Here is a 25,734-nt window from a genome sequence, read left to right as displayed (position 1 = left end):
TTCCTGGGGTGACTGAATTCAATTAATTTCATTTTGCAAATTATTTAGTAAGTGACCACTATCATTCTGAAATTCATTAATAATAATCTATAAGGCAAATCATAGATTATAATTGAGGCTGTCTCTGACTTAAAAGTGCTGAGTCCTACAACTTACTCCATTCGCCTCTGCTTATGCTTGACATAAACCTGGGAACAAGTAAATAGTGTATCTGCAACATGAATACTTCCATTGTACTCCAGGCTTTTTCTCAAACTTCTTAATCATCATTCAGGTGTTTAATAGAAACTTCAAATTTACAGGTCCCAAGCTGAGCTCTTGATCCTGACCCTCAAACCAGGTTTTCTTATAGTCTCCTCTATCTCAGTTAATGTCACATCTTTAGTTTCAGTTGCTCAGGTCAAAAACTTTAGTGTCATCCATGCCCTCCTGTTTTCCTTATGCCTCAAATATTTCTAGTGAACAAAACTCATTAGCTCTACTTTAAAAAATAAACCATAACTGAACACTTCTCTCCACAATCACTGGCAATCCTTTGGTCCAACCTGCTATCATCTTGGTCCTGAATTAGTGTAATGACCTCCTATCTTATGTTTCTCTCATATCACATGCAGATATCAACTCCAGGTACATTGTGGATCTAACCATGAGAACTATATACGATGACAGTGATGTTCTTAGTGATGTTAGAATATGGAAGAATTGGAGAAAACAAAAAGGCTTATAAACTACATTAAAATTCGGAATTTAATTTCACTAAAAGACTCCACTAAGAGACTGAAAAGGAAATTCACAAGATAAGAAAAGGTATTTGCAACATATATAACCCACAAAGGTTTGTAGTCACTATATATAAAGAACTATAAGATATAAAGGAAAATACAGACAAACTAATAGTAAAATGATCAAAGGGCAAGAAGAAAAATTTCAAAAAAGATAAACATATGGCAGGTGCTCAACCTCATTAGTCATGAGAGAAATGTAAATTAAAAGTGCATTGACACAGGGGTGCCTGGCTGACTCAGTCAGAAGAGGGTGGGACTCTTGATCACAGGGTTGTGAGTTCAAGCCCTATGCTGGATGTAGAGATCACTTAAGAAAAAAAAAGTCTGAAGGGGTGCCTGGGTGGCTCAGTTAGGCTCTGACTCTTGATTTCAGTTCAGGTCATGGGAACTCAGGGTCATGGGAACAAGCTCTGCATTGGGCTCTGGGCTCAATGTGGAGTCTTTTGAGATTCTTTCTCTCTCTATCCCTCTGCCCTTTCCCTGTTCTCTCCCTCAGCCCCTCGGATAAACAAACAAACAAACAAATAAATAAATAAATCTTTTAAAAAAATCTTTAAAAAAATAGAAGTACATTGACGTTCTACTTTACACACAGCACAATGGTTAAAATTTGTCTTACAATACCCATGTTCTTGAGGATGTAAAACAACTACCATTCATATATGGCCAGCGGAGTGTAAATACATACAACCGATTTTGAACTTTTTATTGTTACCCACTAAATTAAAGTGATATTGCATTTCTATGTTTCTACCCAATAGAAATGAGCATATATGTGCAACAAAAGCATATACAATGTTATAAACAACATGTTTCATAATATACCAAACTGGGGGAAAAAAAAACCCCAAAAGTTTATAAACAATAAAAAATTCTTTTGCAGCAAAGAAAATCAATCAAGCATGGTACACAGAACAACACAAACGGGTAAGTCCTGATCATTATTTTAGAGCCTCACATTTAAATATGAGCAAGGGGAGCCTGGGTAACTAGCGGGTTAAGCATCCAACTCTTGATTTTGGCTCCGGTCATGATCGAAGGGTCCTGAGTTCGAGCTTGGCTTTGGGCTCTGCACTCAGCAGGGAGTCTGCCTGGGATTCTGTTTCCCTCTGCTCCCCCTACTTTCTTTCTCACACTCAATTAAATAAATAGATCTTTAAATATGGGTAACACAAGTATCAGGGAAATTTTTGAGTAGGGAAAAAGAAGAAGAAAATTTATAACTAAAGACAAAGACCAAGACCTCTTAAAATGAACATTCATATCTTAAGCATATCAGAAAAAATATTATCAACATGAAATAAGAACAGAACGTTATAATTTTTAAAAACCCAGAAATATGTAAAAGAAATATCCAAACAACAACAACAAAAATGGTGCTGGATGTTGACGGCTGACACAAAAATTCAACAGAAAGAATAGAAGATAAATTCAGGTAAATGTAACTGAATGCAAAAGCACAGATGCTGGTAAAAAAAAAGACCAAAAAATAAGAAAATTAAAATAGTCCCCAAGCTCTAAAACTAAAACAAAGGTGTTGTAAGAAGAGAGAAAATAGATGGCATAATCTGAGACTTCCAGAAACTGAAAGTCATGTATTTCCATATTGAAAGAGACACCCAACTGCCTAGAAAAGTGTATGAAAATAAAGCCACACTGATTTATTAAACATTTTAAAGACATTGGATACAATTAATGGACATGCAAATTTCCAAAGAGGAGAAGGATCCAGAATAAGGCTAGCTAAAAAAATAGTTACTCTCAAACATCTATTATTATTTTGCAACTTTTAATTATATACAGTATAACTTATAGAAAAAGAAATTATGCTTTAGAACAACATGACCAAAAGTAACAAGAATTCAAAAAGAAAGAGAAAAGGTGAGCACCTTTCAGTGTAATAAAGAAAAAAATCCATGATTGTAAAACTTGTTGTGCTAAATATTTTCACATTAAGTGTATTACATTTACTAATACTTTTATGTATGTATATAGTTTTCATACATTCATTTATTTTTAAAGCAAGAAAAAATAGAAAACTAGAAATAAGTTTGTTAGTAAGTGAAAGCAGACATTGCTGGCACCCCACCCAGTTCCCCTGAAAGATTTTTACCAGTACTCTTCCCTCAGATCCCAACTTCTACATACTGGCTGTTTATCTCCATCTGAGATCAGATTATTGCCGATGGGTCCTGCTGTCTCCTCAACTCTACAGGCAGTAGAAGTGCTTGGGAGTTTTTACCTCTTCCCAAGGAAGCTTATAGTGACTAGTAAGGGAGTTCAAAAGTCAAGCATCTTTGCATTAAGACAGGACCAACTCTGAGGTGTAATTTATGCTACAAAGCTCTCTGCAGGATCAGATAGTCTGGGGCTACACCTGCCATCACACCCTTGCTTAGCTTCTTCCCCTTTCTTATCCTGCTTCCCCTATTCTCTTACTGATTGCTCTTACTGGGACCACTTCCTTAACAAAGGACTTGCTAAGGATTTATCAGGTACAGATCTGGCACTGGGAGGAGCTAAGGAGCACTGCTGGAGTGCTAAGGGAGATAAATTAACAAAGAGGTACTGATTTGTCCATTAGTGCACATGCTCTTTAAAAGCATGAATTGTGTATTGTCCTTTGGACAGAAAAAAAAAATCTGAGACCTAAAGTTTCATCTATCAGTGGTGATTGAAATGCAGGAAAGACAACTTGGAATGGTAACAAAAACAATACTGGAGGATCTACTGTGCCATTAAAATCAGCCCAATACTGTAAGTTAGGTTTAATTAAAAGCCCTTTATGTTATTTCACATGGATGCTGTTTCTTTTACATATGCTACTTCCAGGGTATTTTAGGTTTGCCTTCAGGCCTAACACGCTGTATTTTGTTTGAAGCAAGATTGCACCAAATCCTCTTGCAGATTCACGTATTTCCTAATCATCCTTCGTTAAGTATTGTTAATACAATCATGTATGATACTATAATATGAAGCAGGAAAGAGGCCAAAGGACATCTCTGCTAGAGAATGTAGAGATTTTGGCACGTTTTTATATTCACAGATGTTATTTATTTGTTTAGAGACTATTATCTTTCAAAGGTTTGTAGGGCAAATCTTTGGATTTTCACTGGATTTTCTATGTAGATCCACTAGTTTGAATTTGGAAAATTATATACAAGAACATTTTCCTTAGTCTCTTTTCTACATTGAGTGACCTAGGGCAAATCACTTAGCATCTGTAAACCTCACCCCATTTGAAACCAAGGCAAATCCCCCTAATAGTCATATTAGTCTTAAAAAATATTCATGTAGTTTATATCTGTGAACAATATAGTAACTTTTAGGTCTTAAACTTCCTTTAAAGATGATATGGCTCAAAAAACCCTCATCCTGAATGAAAAAAATTGTGACCCTGAGATGATAATAATGAATGTATTTTACACATACTAGAAACCAAAATGATTCCAAGAATATTTGATTTGAAAAGGATCTTTACTATTAAGCTATGAGGGATTACCTCATCTTTATATGGAATTATTGCATAGTAATTTATGGAAGCACGTTTTTAATTGTATCTGACATAATCAAAACTGCTCCCTAAAATATGACGTAAATAAATGTCACCTTGAGCTTTGTATAAGTCTGACCTGAGACCCATAAACTATTTAGAACTCATTAATACCATAATTCTATTTGTTTCACATTGGATTTCCATTTCTTAATAAAAAGTAATATTTATAGAATTATTAAAAATAAATAAAAATAAAAGTAGGGGGGTGCCTGGGTGGCTGAGTGAGTTAAGCCTCTGCCTTTGGCTCAGGTCATGATCTCAGGGTCCTGGGATTGAGCCCCAGTCAGGCTCTCTGCTCAGCAGGGAGCCTGCTTCCCCTCCTCTCTCTCTGCCTGTCTCTGTGCCTACTTGTGATTTCTTCCTGTCAAATAAATAAATAAAATCTTTAAAAAAAATAAGAATTTAAAAAATAATGATAAAAATAAAAAATAAAAATTTTTTTCAAAGTAGGGACCCCCTGCATGGCTCAGCTGGTTAAGCATCTGGCTCTTAGTTTCAGCTCAGGTCGAGATCTCAGGGTCTTGACACTGAGCTCCATGTCAGGCTTTGTGCTCGGTAAGGACTTGTCTTCTCTTCCTCTCCCTCTGTTGCTCCCCCTGTTCGGGCTCTCTCTCTCTCTGACTCTCTCTCAAATAAATACCTCTTAAAAAATAATAAAAGTAGGAATTGTGATTTGATTACCCAACATACCAGCATCAAACCTGGTACCAGATGTAATAAGAGCTCAACCATGTAAATATAAATGGTCATATGTCAAGGGTACATGCTATTAGCCATGTGACCAATTATTCTCCGCTGTATATTGCTGACCCTCTGCTTTGCTTTGACCAAACTTTACTCAGCTTTCTATGTTTCTTATGGGGCCATGAGCTCGGTTTGTCCCCAAGCCTGAGCAAGCACAAATAAAGTGAAATATACCTCCTTCCTTGGCTTCTCCTGGGAGTCAGTATATCATAGGGTAGTTCTTTTCCTATAAATTGCCACCAGTCATTCTCCTTTCCTTGCCAGATTTCCCCCCAAAGAGTTTGCTTATCTATACTTGTTCCACCTTTACCTTTTCCTGTTTGATTTTGAGATGCTTTCAGATTTCTGAGATGTGCATCTCCAACTATTTCAGTAGTCCCTTTCTCTCCCTTGCAATAATGATTCTGAATAAAGCCTCTCCTTACTAAGTCCCAATTTGTTTTTCTTTCACATAAATTTTCCATGGGGTAGTTTAAATATAAAATCTTTCCTAGAAAAGAAAATCAAGGACTAAAAATGTATTTATGAAGATGGCGGAGAAGTAGCAGGCTGAGACTACTTCAGGTAGAAGGAGATCAGCTAGATAGTTTATCTAAAGATTGCAAACACCCACAAATCCAACGGGAGACTTAAGAGAAGAAGAACAGCAATTCTAGAAACAGAAAATCAAACACATTCTGAAAGGTAGGACTGGTGGAGAAGTGAATCCAAAACGACGGGAAGATAGACTGCGGGGGGAGGGGCCGGCTCCCGGCAAGCGGCAGAGCAACGGAGCACTAAATCAGGACTTTTAAAAGTCTGTTCCGCTGAGGGACATCGCTCCAGAGGCTAAACCGGGGTGAAGCCAATGCGGGGTCAGCGTGGCCTCAGGTCCCACAGGATCACAGAAGGATCGGGGGTGTCTGCGTGTCGCAGAGCTCACAGGTATTAGAATGGGGAAGCCGGCTACAGAGACAGAGCCGAGGAGTGAGCTCCCAGCTTGGGGTTACCTTGAACCGGTCGCAGGCTCGGTGAGCTCGGAGCGGGGCCAGAGGTCAGGCAGACGGGAGTAATTGGGCACTGTTCTCTGAGGGCACACTGAGGAGTGGGGCCCCGGGCTCTTGGCTCCTCTGGGCCGGAGACCCGGAGGCCGCCATTTTCATTCCCGTCCTCTGGAACTCTATGGAAAGCGCTCAGGGAACAAAAGCTCCTGAAAGCGAACCCGAGCTGATTACTCAGCCCAGCCCCTAGTAAGAGCAGGCACGTTCACCTGGGGAAAGGACAGTTGAGAATCACTACAACAGGCCCCTCCCCGAGAAGATCAAAATGAAATCCAGCCAGGACCAAGATCACCTACCAAGGAGTGCCTGTTCAATACCAAGGAGAGCAGCGGAATTCCAGAGGAGGAGAAAGCAAAGCACTGAACTCATGACTTTCTTCCCATGATTGCTTAGTCTTGCAGTTAATTTAATTTATTTTATTTCTTTTTTTCAATTTTTTTCTTCTTGTGCTAATTTTTTTAACTTTTATCCTTTTCTTTTTTAACGTTTTTAACTAGTTTATCTAATATATATTTATTTTCTTTTTTAAATTTTTTCTTTATTCGTTTTCTTTTTTAATTGTTTCTTTTTTTCTTTTCTTTTCTCTGAACCTCTTTTTACCCGCTTTCTCCCCCCCACCCCCGCACAATTTAGGATCTTTCTGATTTGGTTAAAGCGTATTTTCCTGGGGTCTTTGCCACCCTTTTAGTATTTTACTTGCTCATTCACATACTCTTATCTGGACAAAATGACAAGGCGGAAAAACTCACCACAAAAAAAAGAACAAGAGGCAGTACCAAAGGCTAGGGACCTAATCAATAAAGACATTGATAATATGTCAGATAAAGAGTTCAGAATGACAATTCTCAAGGTTCTAACTGGGCTCAAAAAAGACATGGAAGATATCAGAGAAATCCTCTGGGGAGATATAAAAGCCCTTTCTGGAGAAATAAAAGAACTAAAATCTAACCAAATTGAAATTAAAAAAGCTATTAATGAGGTGTAATAAAAAATGGAGGTTCTCACTGCTAGGATAAATGAGGCAGAAGAATTAGCAATATAGAAGACCAAATGACAGAGAATAAAGAAGCTAAGCAAAGGAGGGACAAACAGCTACTGGACCACGAGAGGAGAATTCGAGAGATAAGTGACACTATAAGATGAAACAACATTAGAATAATTGGGATTCCAGAAGAAGAAGAAAGAGAGAGGGGAGCAGAAGGTATATTGGAGAGAATTATAGGAGAGAATTTCATAATATGGCAAAGGGAACAAGCGTCAAAATACAGGTGGTGCAGAGAACCCCCCTCAAAATCAATAAGAACAGGCCCACGCCCCGTCACCTCATAGTAAAATTTACAAGTGTTAGTGACAAAGAGAAAATCCTGAAAGCAGCCCGGGAAAAGAAGTCTGTAACATACAATGGTAAAAATATTAGATTGGCAGCAGACTTATCCACAGAGACCTGGCAGGCCAGAAAGAGCTGGCATGATATATTCACAGCACTAAACGAGAAAAACATGCAGCCAAGAATACTATATCCAGCTGGGCTATCATTGAAAATAGAAGGAGAGATAAAAACCTTCCAGGACAAACAAAAACTGAAAGAATTTGCAAACACCAAACCGGCTCTACAGGAAATATTTAAAGGGGTTCTCTAAGCAAAGACAGAGCCTAAAAGTAGTAGATCGGAAAGGAACAGAGATCAACATACAGTAACAGTCCCTTTACAGGCAATACAATGGCACTAAATTCATATCTCTCAATAGTTACCCTGAATGTAAATGGGCTAAATGCCCCAATCAAAAGACACAGGGTATCAGAATGGATAAAAAAACAAAATCCATCTATATATTGCCTACAAGAAACTCATTTTAGACCCAAAGACATCTACAGATGTAAAGTGAGGGGTTGGAAAACAATTTACCATGCTAATGGACATCAGAAGAAAGCAGGGGTGGCAATTATATCAGATCAAATAGATTTTAAGCCAAAGACTATAATAAGAGATGAGGAAGGACACTATATCATATTCAAGGGATCTGTCCAACAAGAAGATCTAACAATTTTAAATATCTAAGCCTCTAACATGGGAGCAGCCAACTATATAAACCAATTAATAACAAAATCAAAGAAACACATCGACAATAATACAATAATAGTAGGGGACTTTAACACTCCCCTCACTAAAATGGACAAATCATCCAAGCAAAAGATCAACAAGGAAATAAAGGCCTTATATGACACACTGGACCAGATGGACATCACAGATATATTCAGAACATTTCATCCCAAAGCAACAGAATACACATTCTTCTCTAGTGCACATGGAACATTCTCCAGAATAGATCACATCCTCGGTCCAAAATCAGGACTCAACTAGTATCAAAAGATTGGGATCATTCCCTGGATACTTTCAGACCACAATGCTCTGAAGCTAGAACTCCATCACAAGAGGACATTTGGAAAGAACCCAAACACATGGAGACTAAACAGCATCCTTCTAAAGAATGAATGGGTCAACCAGGAAATTAAAGGAGAATTCAAAAAATTCATGGAAACAAATGATAATGAAAACACAACAGTTCAAAATCTGTGGGACACAACAAAGGCAGTCCTGAGAGGAAAATATATAGCGGTACAAGCCTTTCTCAAGAAACAAGAAAGGTCTCAGGTACACAACCTAACCCTACACCTAAAGGAGCTGGAGAAAGAACAAGGAAGAAACCCTAAACCCAGCAGCAAAAGAGAAATAATAAAGATCAGAGTAGAAATCAATGAAACAGAAACCAAAAAAACAATAGAACAAATCAACGAAACTAGTAGCTGGTTCTTTGAAAGAATTAATAAGATTGATAAACCCCTGGCCCGACTTATCAAAAAGAAAAGAGAAAGGACCCAGATTAATAAAATCATGAATGAAAGAGGAGAGATCACAACTACCACCAAACAAATACAGACAATTATAAGAACATACTATGAGCAACTCTACACCAACAAATTTGATAATCTGAAAGAAATGGATGCATTCCTAGAGACATATAAACTACCACAACTGAACCAGGAAGAAATAGAAAACCTGAACAGACCCATAACCAGTAAGGAGATTGAAACAGTCATCAAAAATCTCCAAACAAACAAAAGCCCAGGGCCAGATGGCTTCCCGGGAGAATTCTACCAAACATTTAAAGAAGAACTAATTCCTATTCTCCTGAAACTGTTCCAAACAATAGAAATGGAAGGAAAACTTCCAAACTCATTTTATGAGGCCAGCATCACCTTGATCCCAAAACCAGACAAGGATCCCATCAAAAAATAGAACTACATACCAATATCCTTGATGAACACAGATGCGAAAATTCTCACTAAAATAATAGCCAATAGGATTCAACAGTACATTAAAAGGATTATTCACCACAACCGTGGGATTTATTCCAGGGCTGCAAGGCTGGTTCAACATCCGCAAATCAATCAATGTGATACAACACATTAATAAAAGAGAGAACAAGAACCATATGATACTCTCAATAGATGCTGAAAAAGCCTTTGACAAAGTTCAGAATCCCTTCCTGATCAAAACTCTTCAAAGTGTAGGGATAGAGGGCATATACCTCAATATTATCAAAGCCATCTATGAAAAACCCACCGCAAGTATCATTCTCAACGGAGAAAAACTGAAAGCTTTTCTGCTAAGGTGAGGAACACGGCAGGGATGTCCATTATTACCACTGCTATTCAACATAGTACTAGAAGTCCTAGCCTCAGCAATCAGACAACAAAAGGAAATTAAAGGCATCCAAATCGGCAAAGAAGAAGTCAAACTCTCACTCTGCAGATGATATGATACTATATGTGGAAAACCCAAAGACTCCACTCTAAAACTGCTAAAACTTGTACAGGAATTCAGTAAAGTGTAAGGATATAAAATCAATGCACAGAAATCAGTTGCATTTCTCTACACCAACCACAAGACAGAAGAAAGAGAAATTAAGGAGTCAATCCCATTTACAATTGCACCCAAATCTATAAGATACCTAGGAATAAACCTAACCAAAGAGGCTAAGAACCTGTACTCTGAAAACTATAAAGTACTCATGAAAGAAATTGAGGAAGACAAAAAGAAATGGGAAAATGTTCTATGCTCCTCGATTGGAAGAGTAAATATTGTGAAAATGTCTATGCTACCTAAAGCAATCTACACATTTAATGCAATTCCTATCAAAGTACCATCCATCTTTTTCAAAGAAATGGAACAAATAATTCTAAAATTTATATGGACCCATAAAAGATGTCGAATAGCCAAAGGAATATTGAAAAGAAAGCCATAGTTGGTGGCATCACAATTCCGGACTTCAAGCTCTATTATAAAGCTGTCATCATCAAGACAGCATGGTACTGGCACAAAAACAGACACATAGATCAGTGGAACAGAATAGAGAGCCCAGAAGTAGACCGTCAACTCTATGGTCAACTAATCTTCTACAAGCAGAAAAGAATTTCCAATGGAAAAAAGACAGCCTCTTCAACAAATGGTATTGGGAAAATTGGACAGCCACATGCGGAAAAATGAAATTGGACCATTCCCTTACACCACACATGAAAATAGACTCAAAATGGATAAAGGACCTCAATGTGAGAAAGGAATCCATCAAAATCCTTGAGGAGAACACAGGCAGCAACCTCTTCGACCTCTGCCGCAGCAACAACTTCCTAGGAACATCGCCAAAGGCAAGGGAAGCAAGGGCAAAAATGAACTATTGGGATTTCATCAAGATCAAAAGCTTTTGCACAGCAAAGTAAACAGTCAACAAAACCAAAAGACAACTGACAGAATGGGAGAAGATATTTGCAAACAACATATCAAATAAAGGGCTAGTGTCTAAAATCTATAAAGAACTTAGCAAACTCAACACCCAAAGAACAAATAATCCAATCAAGAAATAGGCAGAGGTCAGGAACAGACAGTTTGGCAAAGAAGACATCCAGATGGCCAACAGACACATGAAAAAGTGCTCCATATCACTCAGCATCAGGGAAATACAAATCAAAACCACAATGAGATATCACCTCACACCAGTCAGAATGGCTAAAATTAACAAGTCAGGAAATGACAGATGTTGGCGAGGATGAGGAGAAAGGGGAGCCCTCCTACACTTTGGTGGGAATGCAAACTGGTGCAACCACTCTGGAAAACAGCATGGAGGTTCCTCAAAATATTGAAAATAGAACTACCATATGACCCAGCAATTGCACTATTGGGTATTTACCCTAAAGATACAAACGTAGTGATCTGAAGGGCACGTGCACCCGAATGTTTATAGCAGCAATGTCTACAATAGCCAAGCTATGGAAAGAACCTAGATGTCCATCAACAGATGAATGGATCAAGAAGATGTGGTATATATACACAATGGAATACTATGCAGCCATCAAAAGAAATGAAATCTTGCTATTTGCAACAATGTGGATGGAACTAGAAGGTATCATGCTTAGTGAAGTAAGTCAATTGGAGAAAGACAACTATCATATGATCTCCCTGATATGAGGGAGTGGAGATGCAACATGGGGGGTTATGGGGGTAGGAGAAGAATGAATGAAATAAGATGGGATTGGGAGGGAGACAAACCATAAGTGACTCGTAGTCTCACAAAACAAACTGAGGGTTGCTGGGGGGAGGGGGTTGGGAGTGGGGGGTGGGGTTATGGACATTGGGGAGGGTATGTGCTGGGGTGAGTACTGTGAAATGTCTAAACCTGGTGATTCACAGACCTGTACCCCTGGGGATAAAAATATATTATATGTTTATAAAAAATAAAAATAAAAAATAACAAAAATAAATAAAAATTAAAACAGAAATAAAATGTATTTATGTCTTACCAAAAAGATTAAGTAAATTACAACAATATTCTTTTAGATAAACTTTTCTCCTTCCACGAAACAATTTTATCTATGAAATGGAACTTACTTCCCAAGGTCACATTGTATTTCTGGTATTGTGACTGGTTTCGGCAATTCAGTAGTTAATCTCAGTAAATACCAGAACTCGAGAGTCACATCTGGCTGAAAAACAATGCTGGTGGAGAAAAATATACAAAATCTTATCAGTGGTTTTAGTTTGTGTAATAAAATTGGCAGAAAATATCCTAAATAGGTGGTTTCAAATACAATATTTGACAACTGCTTTGTGACACATTCTACTGTTGTTGTAGATATATTTTTAAATGTTTCATTTTCATGAGAAGATCACTTCATTATTCAGAAAAAGGTGTCATCATTAAGATCTATTTAATAAATGCCTGTTGAATGAATGAAAAATATTTAAACATTAATTAAATCAAATGTCTTGCAGGAGCAATAACAAGAGAAGTCCTGCTTTCTGTAATTAAATCCAATTTGGTTCGTTGATTTAAACACCTGTATATTTTTGTGTGAAGGCTATTAAGTGATACGCAACTCTGGAGACCTTTCTGTAGTATCAGCATGTGCTCCCTTCTGGGGAAACAGAAACAGAACCTGTGACTGTCTGAAAGTATTAACTGGAAACAATAAATAAATAAAATTATAACTGGGCTGGTATGTCAACTCTGTCATCTTTTATTTGAGTAGATGAATAAGTCACTTAAAATCCTTTTGAAGGCTTTATTTCAAAGGATCAACAATAAAATGCCACACTCAAACCATACCTTTCATCTCTACAGCCTGTAGTCGCTGGAGAATACTGTACGACATAGTTCATATACTCTCGCGGATGCAGAGTAAGTTGTTTGAGTCCATTAAGGGCAGCACTGGATAACTGCACATCTATGTGAATGATTCTCTCTTTTGGATTAGAGAGAGGTATTTCCATGCAAATGCTCTCCTAGAAATACAGAACAAATATATAATAATCAGCTTTTAGTGTCCGCATAGAGTGAGTCGTTGTTCTATAAAAGCAAATGCAAAGAAAACTTTTATATAACTAAGGCCATTTATTTTATTTCTCTCCTTGATCCACTATTAAATATATCTCACTTTTAATCTCTTATATGTTTTTCTTGACTAGTCTTGGTAAATGGTATTTTTTTCAACAACAAATACTCTAAGACATCCATCTAGCTAAATGCTATGGAAAGGATAAAATTACATTGAAAATATAGTTTTCGGGCCCCTGGGTGGCTCAGTGGGTTAAAGCCTCTGCCTTCAGCTCAGGTCATGATCTCAGGGTCCTGGGATCAAGCCCCACATCGGGCTCTCTGCTCAGCAGGGAACCTGATTCTTCCTATCTCTCTGCCTGCTTCTCTGTGACCTCCGTCTGTCAAATAAATAAACAAAATCTTTAAAAAAAAAAAAATCGTTTTCTTTGATACCATTATGACCATGAGGTCCATTTGTCAATGTTTTCTCTAGCTGTGTTACTCAAACTTTAGCATGCATAAGAATCATCTGCAGAGATTGCTAAAACACAGATTACTGGCCCCCACTGCCCGCAAAGAATCTGATTCAGTCACTCTGGGATGTGGGCCTGATAATATATATTTCTAAAAAGTTCTGCTGATACAGAGGACACACTTTAAGTATCTCTCTACATCAGCATCAAGTACTAAGGAAAATCTGAAGAAGACAAATCATGCTGATAATACAATTACCTTCTTGTTTAGAGTCTTCCCTTCCATTCTGGTTTCTCCTATCCTGTCCCTCTAGCTACACCCACTTAGCCCTGGAAGGTACTGTTCAGGTTCTAAGATATTTCTTGATCCCCATTCTGACCATTCTAATGACTTATATTTCATCCCATTACAGCCACAATCTCCACTATACTATAGTAATAGTAAAAAGCCATTAATTGAAACAAAAATGTTAAAGGTGATCAATAGACAGGACATATCTCAATTCTGAACAAGGATGAGTTGTCTATAATGTCTTACCCTAATGAAATGGAAAATGTCACGCATTTCAGTCATAATTCAAAGCTTGGCAATGGGTGTACTTTAGGACTTGCAATTATTTTGAAACTTATCACATTACAGAATGACTAAAACAACCTTGATACTAAGCTGGTAGGGACAGGTGGTGACGGGGAGAGAGTTATTTACAACACATATCTTCAAGATAAACATTACAGCTTCACCCAAAGAATGAACACTTGCTTAATTACCAATATATAAATAAATGAGTGGATAAATGTTATGTTTTAGGGGAATGGAAACAGCATTGAGTGTGGTGAACATCATCTGGTAAGGAGAGATGAAAAACAAGAATATATACAAATTTACAATTAAATCAGGATATCATTTATTACAAATCAGATCTAATTATAAATGCATGGGAAAATGGCTATCCATAATAGTTTCAGGAGATATTAGAATCATGGATTCTTAAAATATATGGGCATTTAAATTGCTGTAGTAACTAAGCTCATGATTATAAAGAAAGATAATTAAAAATATAAAATAGAAAAAACCCAATAATGACATTAGGTCATTGAGTTTATCATTTTCTAGGCACTCTGAAGTATTTCATGAGACTGTTATAGAACTCAGCCTCCTAAGGAAGTTTCTAAGGGTCACACAAATCAACGACTAGGCCATATGCCAGGATAACAAATACCAACTATAATATTGGCCTAGAAACTTTGCCCAGCTCCTTAGGCAGAAAACTGAAATGAGACAGCTTTGGACTAGACATTTGTCCTGGTCTATTACTCAGATATTTCTCAGACAAGGTCAGTGTCAGTTTAAAACAATGCTTTAGCTTCTTCTTCACAGAAGTAAAAATACTAGGATCTAAACCAGTGATTTTCAAAATGTTCTCATCACAACCTAGAATAATTCATTTTACATCACAACGTGGCCCACATACACATACCACTGAAAAAAAAGATTCACAAAATGATCCCTGCTCTTCCCACATGTGACATTCTCTGATGCTTTCTATTCTCTTGTATTCTATTATACCCCCCCATGCTTGTTTTGACACACTCACATTTTTTTGAGACCGTACATTGAAAAACTCTGGTCTAAAGAGGAATGAAGTACTGGAATATCAGATGGCTTTATGTCTCATCACATTTAGACTCTGAACACAAAGTAGAACAAAACCACTTTCAATCTACTGCAATGGCTGTGAACGACAAGCCATGAAACAGAAGCACGCCCTAGTGATACAAACGTGTTAGGACATTCTAACCTTGGACGAATCTTTAGAGATGCAAATGGGGATGGCAGCTCTGGGGCACGTGTGTAAGAGCCTCTTTTTCACACATCCATGGCAAATACCACTACTTGATCACTTCACTCTTATCCAGTAGGTCTGGACATCCCCTCAAAATCGAGCAGCCTTCCAGAAAGCAATCGTTAATTGCTTCGAACCACCTGCACTACAGCAGTAAGGCAGTCTCTAGGGAAAGCCTGCAGTGGAATTCTCTGGGGCCTCAAAACCGGCACGAGACTCAATAGAAACGAATGTTTCATTATAGTAAAAAGCTTTAAGTATCCAATTAATTAAGAGTGCTGTATTTCTAGTCTGGTAAAATTCGTGTCAAATTTAACTACAGCATTATAAAAAATAATTTCAATGTTCATTATAACTTGAATATTTTCTTTTCAAGTTTAAATCGATAAAAAGCCCTAAATTACACCTTTAAAATATAGTATTGTATGAATAATCTCTTTTAAATATACATCTGCCAAAATACTGTCAAAATTAATTTAGACAAGATTAATTTTCTAACTGTATTTCTTAAGGCCATAAAAATTAGATATTTCTTTAAATATTTCATGTGCTCAATAAGTTAAAGTGATTTTTGTCATTCATCATTTGATGAGATGATCCAGGTTTGTAAGTTTATTCTTGAAATACCTCCTTTGTGTTAGCTACATAATCCAAAAATACATAACTATTTTCAACGTCAGAAAAATAATGTATAAAGAAGTCATTTGCAAAAATGGTTAATAGTCTTATTGTCTAAGGCATCCTGCCACCCCCATTCCATTTTATGACAAATAACTCTCACTCAATAGGAAATATAAAGACAGCTGAATTTCTGTGATTACGCTCTCTATATAAAAGGTGTGAAATAGGGACGCCTGGGTGGCTCAGTTGGTTAAGCGGCTGCCTTCAGCTCAGGTCATGATCCCAGCGTCCTGGGATCGAGTCCCACGTCGGGCTCCTTGCTCAGCAGGGAGCCTGCTTCTCCCTCTGCCTCTGCCTGCCATTCTGTCTGCCTGTGCTCGCTCTCTCCCCCTCTCTCTCTCTGATAAATAAATAAAATCTTAAAAAAAAAAAAAAGGTGTGAAATATTTGGCTAGTGTATGTCTTGCCAATGGCATATTCTCCCACTTTGATGAGTGGTTTTATAAGTTTTTTTAGAATTAAATATATATCAATTTGGACTGATTTTGGTTTTGGAAATTCAAGTGAAATAGTGACTTTTTTTTTTGTCTTTTGTCTTTACATGGCCTCTTTTGGGTGCAATGATAGAGAGCATTCCTTTATAAGGTGTTCAGTATTTTTCTCTAGATTGTACTTAAGCAATATTTTAGCTAACATAATGACTGCTTAAAGAAATTGGTTTCATTTTTCATCATCCTTTTGTAAAAGCAATAAATTATGTATATTTAATCCTGTGGCATATAAGTAAAGATTTTAGAGCATGGAGACCTTCATAAGATGTTGAAATTTAGAACACTGAAAAAATTCACTCAGCTGAAATTGGAATAGGTTTAAAATACGTACAAACAGATGTATTGAATTTTGCAAATTATAAACGTTTTCAGAGGAACTTTGATTACTTATATTCATTTTCATTTTTAAAATGTATTTATTTATTTGAAATGGAGAGAGAGGAGGAGAGGGGGTAGATGGGGAGGGGCAGAGAGAGACTCTTAAGCAGGCTCCACTCCCAGTGCAGATCCCGATTCGGGCCTTGGGCTCATGACCCTGAGATCATGGTCTGAGCTGAAATCAAGGGTCAGATGCTTAAATAACTGAGCCTCTCAGGACCCCTCACCCACCATATTCACTTTAAAACAAATATAAAATATTTTCAGGGACACCTGGGTGGCTCAATCAGTTAAGCATCTGACTTCACTCAGTCATGATCTTGGGGTCCGGGGATCAGGCCCCTCATGGGGCTCCGTGCTCAGCAGAGAGTCTGCTTGTCCCTCTCCCTCTGCCCCTCCCCACCTTGTGCTCTTCCTTTCTCTCTCCCTCTCTCATGAATAAATAAATAAATAAACCTTTAAAGATATTTTTGGCATCTAAATATAATTTATATGTTCATTATTTTCTTAAAATAGAAAAAACATTTTGAGAGATTTTAAAACAGGTCAGGTCATTCCTCTTTACACTCTCAAGTGGCTTCTAGTTGCACGTGGAATAAAATCTCATCTTACCCTCAGAGGCCCTGCAAGATGTGGCCCTGACGGCACCTCTGACTGGAAGAACCGCCCCCCCCCGACCCCCCGCAATCCCCAACCCACTGCCATTTCTGTCCAAGCTCCAGCCTCACAGGCATCATTTCTGTTCCTGGAATGTCTGGCCTCCTACCTACTACCTCCAGTCTCACCAAGCTCATTTTGTTCCGAGGGCCGGGATATTTGTCAGTTGCTCCACCTGGGTGCATTTCCTCAGTCTTCACGCCACAGTTGATGAAACTCTGGACTATTTTTGTTGGCACAATTATCACTAAATTTAGCTTAGGTATTTATTGTCATGGTAACAGAAAAACGGAATAGACTAAATTCGGTAGAGAACTGAAAACGGTTTCTCTTCCACTACTGATCTCCAAACCTGGCAGGATCTCCCTATCTCCACCTTGTTGTTTTCTCAGAATAGTTCCTAATGCCAGAGCAGTCTGGTTGTCAGATCTTTAGAGAGGTATAAAATCAATCAACATTTTCATTTCATGTCCAATGAATGTTTTCCCTGATCTTTCCTCCTGGTACTCCCTCCCTACCCCCAAGATACGTAGTAATTTTTCAGACTGCTTGTGAGGAAGCAGGTAGATGTGACCTGCTCTTTTCAAGCCTCCACTCTAATTTCCTCTCCTGTAATCACTATGTTAATATGGCATCTTCAAGGCTACAGGATGAAGATGGGATGAGAGGTAAAAAAAACAAAGGCCACTTACTCAACTGATACTGATTGATCTTTTCCAGTTGACTTTCTAGGTCCTTCTCTTTTCCTCTTTCTAGCACTACCCCATACAGACTTTTTTTCCTGGGTTCTTCTCACCCTGGCAGAATGCATGTTGAGCAGATCCTTTTAAATTAGCCCACCTGACACGTAGTAGAATCCACTTTGATCTACAAGATCTTGTCATGTGCCAGTGAACGTGCCGAAGCTGTCTCTCTAGGCACTTCCCCTCCATCCATGGTCCAGTCTTTTAGCAAGAACTCACCAAAATCCAATGAGCATTAAACTGTCAGTTTCCACTCTTTAAAGAAGCCACACCTCATTTTTGTGTTCTGGCCAACTTACACAGAGGCTGGACGTGGGTGATAGGCTAAAGATGTCTCATCTTTCTTGACATGGCAAAAATATTATCCCTCCAGGAAAATTCTGTGCTCCCCTTCATAATATGAAGAGATCGCTGGGCAGGAGCTGCCCAACAAGAGGTAACATTTCCCAAACTCTCCTGCACCCAGGCATAGCCATGTTACTAGTTCTCTCTAATAGCATATGGGTGGAGGTGATGTGTACTGCCTCTGCGATGACATGATTGAGAAACCAGTGGAAATTCTTTTCTGTTTCCTCTTTCTTTCTCCATATATATATATATACACACACACACACACACACACACACACACACACACACATACACACATATACAGGAACTGCTTAGTTCCTAAAGGTTGATGGAACTTTTATATGGGAGGACGCTGGAACACAACATGGTAGATAGCAGCCACAAATTGGGAACAAGTGCACCAGAGTGTTACAAGTATTAAGAACTTTTATTGTGTTAGGCCACTGAAATTGTGGAGTTGATCATGTCAGCTAAAACACCATAACTAGGGGCACCTGAGTGGCTCAGTGGGTTAAGCCTCTGCCTTCAGCTCAGGTCATGATCTCAGGGTCCTGGGATCGAGCCCCACATGGGGCTCTCTGCTCAGCGGGGAGCCTGCTTCCTCCTCTCTCTCTGCCTGCCTCTCTGCCTACTTGTGATCTCTGTCTGTCAAATAAATAAATAAAATCTTTAAAAAAAATCTTAAAAAAAAAACACCATAACTAAAACATTTAGTGAGTCCTTTATAAAGGACTTTATGAAGAGCTTTCATAACATGAAGCGAAAATTATCAACGGCTCTCAGGTTTGTCTTTAGTTGAAAATATAAGACAACAGAAAAACTTCCCATGAAATATCTTATTTCAATGTTATTTTTGTTTTCTGTCTTATTCCACTATAATGTTGGCTCCATGTAAATAGGGGCCTTGTTTGTAATATTCATCACTGTTCCTCAGCATCTAGAATAGTGAGAAGGATACCAGAGGCATTAAATACTCGCTAAAGAATAAATGTGCAATTTGTAAGACACGTTAGTGTTTGTATATAAACCTAATGGTTAATATGTCTAATAGTCTGGATACTTTGAACTAAATAATACAGCAGCCACTGATAAAATCTTACTCCGGAAGAGTTTAAAAGTATCAAGTAAACCTAGGCTACCTCCTTTCATGAACGTTATTGATAAGGACAGCTCTGAGAAAGACAGTGGGTTGAATTTATCATTTGGTGGCCAGTTCACACCTTCTCTGAATAGGGAAAATTTAACTCACCAAGTATTTGCACTGAAAACCTCATCACTTCCTACTCTAACTGGGTCAGAGTAAATCAAGATTATGTTTTTTTGCCCATAAATGCCTAATGGAGTCAATGACAATTCAACATGCACTAGCAGGATATATTTCCCACCATATCTTCTCCCAGAAGATAATCATGAGTTCACTTCATTTTATTTTATTATTTTTTTATTTAAAGATTTTACTTATTTATTTGAGAGAGAGAGAGATAGGGAGAGCGAGCACAAGCAAGGGGAGAGAGGGAGAAGCAGGCTCCCTGCTGAGCATGGAACCCAACATGGGGCTCAATTCCAGGACCCTGGGAATCATGACCTGAGCCAACCGACTGAGCCACCCAGGTGTCCCCATGAGTTCCTTTTAAAGGGATTATTTCTGAGGTGCCTGGGTGGTTCAGTCAGTAAAGCATGTAACTCTTGATCTCAGGGTCATGGATTCAAGCCCCATGTTGGGCACAGAGCCTACTTAATTAAAAAAAAAATTAAAGGGGTTATTTCTGAGGTCCAAAACACACAATATTAATTTAAGTGAGGCATATTATTGAGGAAATTTTCAATTTTAATTTTATTCCATTTACAAACATCACCAAGTCAGTAAACAAACTGTACCAGGGTGTTTTGAAATGTACCATGTAATTCAAAAGAAGTGATAACTACAGTCTGTCTCAGGGATTTTCCTAAATTGAAAAGTTAGTGCCAACAGTTCAGAACTCAGAGGAAACAGGCAGACAGCTGAAAACTAGAAATGCCCTTGACATTCCTCTGCTACTGCCACCCGCATGGCCCCATACTTAAGAAAGTCATGCTTCACACCTCCCCACCCAGCCTGAGACATACAGAATGCAGACGTGCAATCAAGATGTGTTGCCAGTGCCGGACCGGCAGATGATGTGTGAGTGAGCATGTACTCGACAGGCACTGAGAACCTGTGAAAAAGTCAGAAACTCCTGAAGAGTGTATAGGTTTGTTTGTGTGTATTCAGACACTTACCATCACCTCAGGGGCAGGAGTGGGGGTGCAGCAGCTATTAGAAGCTGTGACAAATAAAAATATATCTGAGGGGCACCTGGGTGGCTCAATGGGTTAAAGCCTCTGCCTGTGGCTCAGGACATGATCTCAGGGTCCTGGGACCAAGCTCCGAATTGGGCTCTCTGCTCCGCAGGGAGCCTGCTTCCTCCTCTCTCTCTGCCTGCCTCTCTGCCTACTTGTGATCTCTGTCAAATAAGTAAATAAAATCTTAAAAAAAAAAAAAAAGAAATATATCTGGTTGTAGGGACTGATCCCTAGGAATTAGCCTCCTGCTTAACTGTTTAAGATAAGGTCTCTCTCCCTCTGCTCTCTGTATACATACATATGTATGTATATATGTAGAGCACAAAATGGAGCCTCTCATGTCAAGCAGGGGCCTATGTCAAGCAATGACGCAAGTAGTTAAAGGTACTGCAGCTACAAGATATCACCAGGACCAGCATCAGCTGATGCCCCAGCACTGGTAACAAGGAGAACCAGAGCAGGTCTGCAGCGGCCCAAGACAGATTCAATCCCTTTAAAAAGGGGAGGACTTCAGCAGCAAGACTCTTCAGACATGACTTCTCTATGTCTGACCACTAAAGAAAGGCAACTGCGGCTGAGCGGCTGAGCAGCTGAAACTCTGTGCGATGGATCTCCAAAAACTGAGATCCTTCACTGTTTGAATATAATAAAAGATGAGTCCAAAGTTGACTCGGACAGGACCCAGGCCTCACCTCCAACTGTGCACCCACAGACTGACTTCGGGTTTGGTTCGTTAACTTCCTACCCCCTTCTGTTATCTCGTTTGTTGTGTGGCTTGTCTTCTGTTCTGTTCTGTGTGCCATGTAAGAAGCCAAGTTGGATCACATGGTGAACTGTCACTGAGTTTGGAATCCTGAACCTGCTTTATCATTGTGATTTAACTTTGCTTCATGACTGAATAAGGCTGACATTGTGGAAAGACAAAACTCATGTGTGTGCCTTCATAGCCTGCTCATGGCTGTATACATGTATTTACATACATGTACATGTACACATATAGTCTAAATTTTATTTTCTCAAGATAAATTCAAATCAGAAAATTAATTTTTTACATCAAGACCTCACGAGGAAGAAAAATTTCAGTATCATGTACAATAGCCATGATATATGATCTTTCACCCCCCCAAAAAATATAGAATATAAAAATACAAAAAAAAATCAAGAAGAAAATAATAGTGTTTTTAACTATGCTCCTGAAAGGGAGAAAATGTCACCATCCCAAGATATGTCTCTTTGTCATACTGATTATTTTAAACTGATTATTTTTAGGAAGCAACAAACACAAACACTAAGCTCCTTGGAAAAACTAAGTAGGAGTTACTCTTTTATAATAGACATTTACATTCATAAGGGAAATCTGCTTTTGTAATAGCATCTCCCTCACTGGGGGCTGGGAGGATGGGGGAATGACTCTAAATCTCTAGAGACTCTTATCAATAGAAAAGGCAAAGCATAAATCGGCACAGCAACATTACCCTTGTTTACAATGCTTTTCCTGGTCACCTCCAATAAAACTGACTCCCCACCCCCAACATTTTGCTTTGTCTTTAGTTGAAGATAGTATTTAGTATTTAAGATGAAGGCTTCTGTCATTTTGAGGAGTTATTCAGTTTCCCAGGTCTCTCCCATGTATACAGGAAGGAGATATACATGTTATTAAACTTCTGTTTGATTTTCTCCTGTTAATTTGTCTCATGTCAATTTAATTCTTAGACCAGCCAAAAAAACCTTCAAGGGTATAATAAATGTTTCCCTCCCCAACATTCTTCTCTCACTAACTTGCAGAGAGACTTCTGGGTCTCACCATTAATAATACAGTGAATTTCATTAAAGATTGATTATAAAATGAAAAAAATTAGTCACTCAATTGTCACTGACAACAGAACAAATATTATGGAGGCTATGACTGATCTAAAGCTTAAAGCATAGGTTTTATCCACACACTTAAGTTTTGTTTTCAGAACACATTTGTAACTCATTACTGTACATTGAAATTATTGTCAGTAGGAAGATAAAGAATCGCTCTCATTATTCTCACACAGTCAAACTATAAGACATATAAGAGATTTCTAAGGTCAAACAAAATGGAATAGCAGATATCACATGTTAAAAATTCCAAGAGAATACTAAATAATTTACACCAAGAGATAATGGACTGCTAACAACCACTTATTGTTTACTGTGAATATAACCTGATTTTTGGAACTTACTCTGAAGAAGTAACCAAATTTATGTGCCTTAAGGGTATAAACATTTCTTACATGAATGCTATTTTAGAGAGATTCTGACCATCTTTAAGGAAGATGTGAAAACTGGTTGAATGTAACAAAAGCTGAGATACAGATGGAAAATCAGAGATGGCTTAGTATCTTGAAAGCTCCATTGCTACATTTGATGATCTAAGGTTTAAATAAAATACATCTCAAAAGTTTGGCAAAATAGCGAATGCATTAAAAACTATTAGCTAACAGTCTATAGGTAAGGACAACAATTTTAGCATACTTTTGAAAGTATTTGGAATACTTCTTCAAGAAGTGCACAAAGATTTATGTGATAGAATTATCTAAAAGAATCCATATGATCTCCACCAACTGAACCATCATATCTGGGAGTTAAAAGAGTACATTTATTTTGACCTTAGGCAATTACTACTAGAAAGATGGGAAAACAATAACTAGGAGACAACATCACTGTCATTTAGCAGCCTAACTGGATTGAGATAGTCAAAAAAGACTCCCCTCTGGTATCAACTTCAGCTGAAAGTGATTGCTTAGTACAATACACCTACCTGTAGTGACAAACAGCAATTTAGCAATTCATGGCGCTAAGTTCTACTCCTGTACTGCTAAATGGAATGGAGGCTCAGGAGTTGCATTTTTATCTATGTAGACCTTGGATATAAATTACTAAATATCTTTATAAAATAACTATGTTAACTATACCTAATGAAAAATAAGAGCAATGGTGAAATTGGTAATAATCAGAAGAGCATACGTAAACAAGATGAGTTATAGGTATCACACTGTGGTACCAAAACCAGGAAAGGTTTAAAGTAAAAACTGACAGTAAATCAACACAAACTGAATGAGAATTACATGTGTTAAAAACAAAAACAAGAACAAAAATGCAGAGCCTTGCTGGCCCAGTTGGAAGAACACATGACTCTTGATCTCAGGGTTGTGGGTTCGAGCCCCATGTTGGGTGTGGAGATTACCAAAAAAATAAAAATAAACAAACTTAAAAAAACAAACCAAATCAAACCAAATTAAAAGTAACCACAGGCCCCAAATGGCATCACTTATGCCAAATCCCCAAAGTAGAGGCATAACACATATTTTAATTGCAGTTTCAATTTCAAACTGCCATAAAAATATTGATGTAGATTTCACATGAGCCTCCTGGGTCATAAAGTTGCCTGTCAACAGTAGCCTAGAAGAACTACCCAGACACTGGCTCCATCTGGCTTCATTGTGATCTTAGGTATGGGGGTGGTGGGGAGAGGGAAGCGAGCTGGGCCTCTGGAACCTTGGAGGAAACGCCTGCTCACATTCTGCCCTGAGAGGGTCACTAAGCCCCAGGCCATCTGAGTTCCAGTGCTGACCCTGGCTTATTATTTAAGCTGGAGCAAGTTTCTGGATCCCAGTTTGTTCATCTTTATAAAGGGAAAAGTATTAGTTCCTAGATCACACGGTTATAGTAAGAATTAAATGAGTTCATACTTGCAAAACAGAGCAATGGTTGACGCTCAGCAAGTGTCCAATGGTTATTATTTGCATGCCAGTCACCATCTCTGTCTAAACTATGAGTAGGAGCCCAAAGCCTACGAGTGTTTTAAATAAAGCTGATGTGAACACACACACACACACACAAATAGCCTTATATATATATATATATAGGCTATATAATGTAGCCTTAGTTGGTCAGTCAGGAATTTTCTGATGGGTGCCAATGAATCTGTATATACCTTCTCCATCCCTCAAAGGAAAATGAACTAATTGGCATGCTAAGACCCCTTGCTCTTTACCATGACTAAAAGTTACTTTGTCTAGAACAATCCTTTTTTTTTTTTTTTTCCCCTAATAAATTTCTTGCCCTACCCTCCATCTATAAAAACCTTTCATTTTGTACAACTCCATGGTGCTCCCCTCTACTGGCTAGATGGGATGCTGATTTAATAAAGCCAATTAGATCTTCTAATATACTTGGCTGTACTTTTTTTTTAAAGAATGTATTTATTTGTTTCAGAGAGAGAGAGAGAGAGACAGAATGAGAGGGAGGGATAGAAGATGGAGAAAGAGAATCTCAAGCAGATTCCAAGCTGGGCGAGGAGCCCAATGTGAGGCTCTGTCTCAGGACCCTGAGATCATGACCTGAGCCGAAACCAAGAGTTGGATGCAATTACCTGACTACACCACCCAGGCACCCCACTTGGTTGTATTTTTATTTAACACACAATAATAATGAAATTTATTACATAGGGAGGGGCAAGTCTTTTATGGAAAATGGACAAGGTCCGTTGTTTGAAAATACATTATTTATGAAAATAATGTGTTCCTGAAAAGTGTATATGCAAATATTAATTTTAAAAATGAAAACATATTTGAAGCACATTAAAAGAAACAGATGGTGTTTTCTTTTTGCTCAGTCTTCTTACTTATCCACATAAAGTACCCTGATGGTATATTTTCTCAGTCAGTATAACAATCTTTAACATTCAAAGTTGAGAGTTAAAAAATCTTAATTTCTATTTCTATCAGTTTTGCTTGAAGGGTTAACAACTCTTCCCAAAAGGGGGGCA

At 38.1% G+C, this 25,734-nt stretch overlaps 1 protein-coding gene across 1 annotated transcript in view; it reads right to left on the bottom strand.

Moving 5' to 3' along the window:
• The window catches only part of CFAP47 (cilia and flagella associated protein 47), a 546,720-nt gene that overhangs the window by 139,139 nt on the left and 381,847 nt on the right, over positions 1 to 25,734 (bottom strand). The window contains exons 52-53 of the mRNA XM_059157736.1: positions 12,788 to 12,963; positions 12,070 to 12,177 (exon numbers count right to left, since the gene is read on the bottom strand). Coding sequence (XP_059013719.1) covers positions 12,070 to 12,177; positions 12,788 to 12,963 — 284 coding nt within the window. The remainder of the gene's footprint in view (positions 1 to 12,069; positions 12,178 to 12,787; positions 12,964 to 25,734) is intronic.

Source organism: Mustela lutreola, chromosome X (assembly GCF_030435805.1).
Source record: "Mustela lutreola isolate mMusLut2 chromosome X, mMusLut2.pri, whole genome shotgun sequence".
NCBI classification, from domain to species: Eukaryota; Metazoa; Chordata; class Mammalia; order Carnivora; family Mustelidae; genus Mustela; species Mustela lutreola.
The sequence above is the reverse complement of the archived record's forward strand: the minus strand, read 5'-3'. Positions and strand labels throughout refer to the sequence as shown.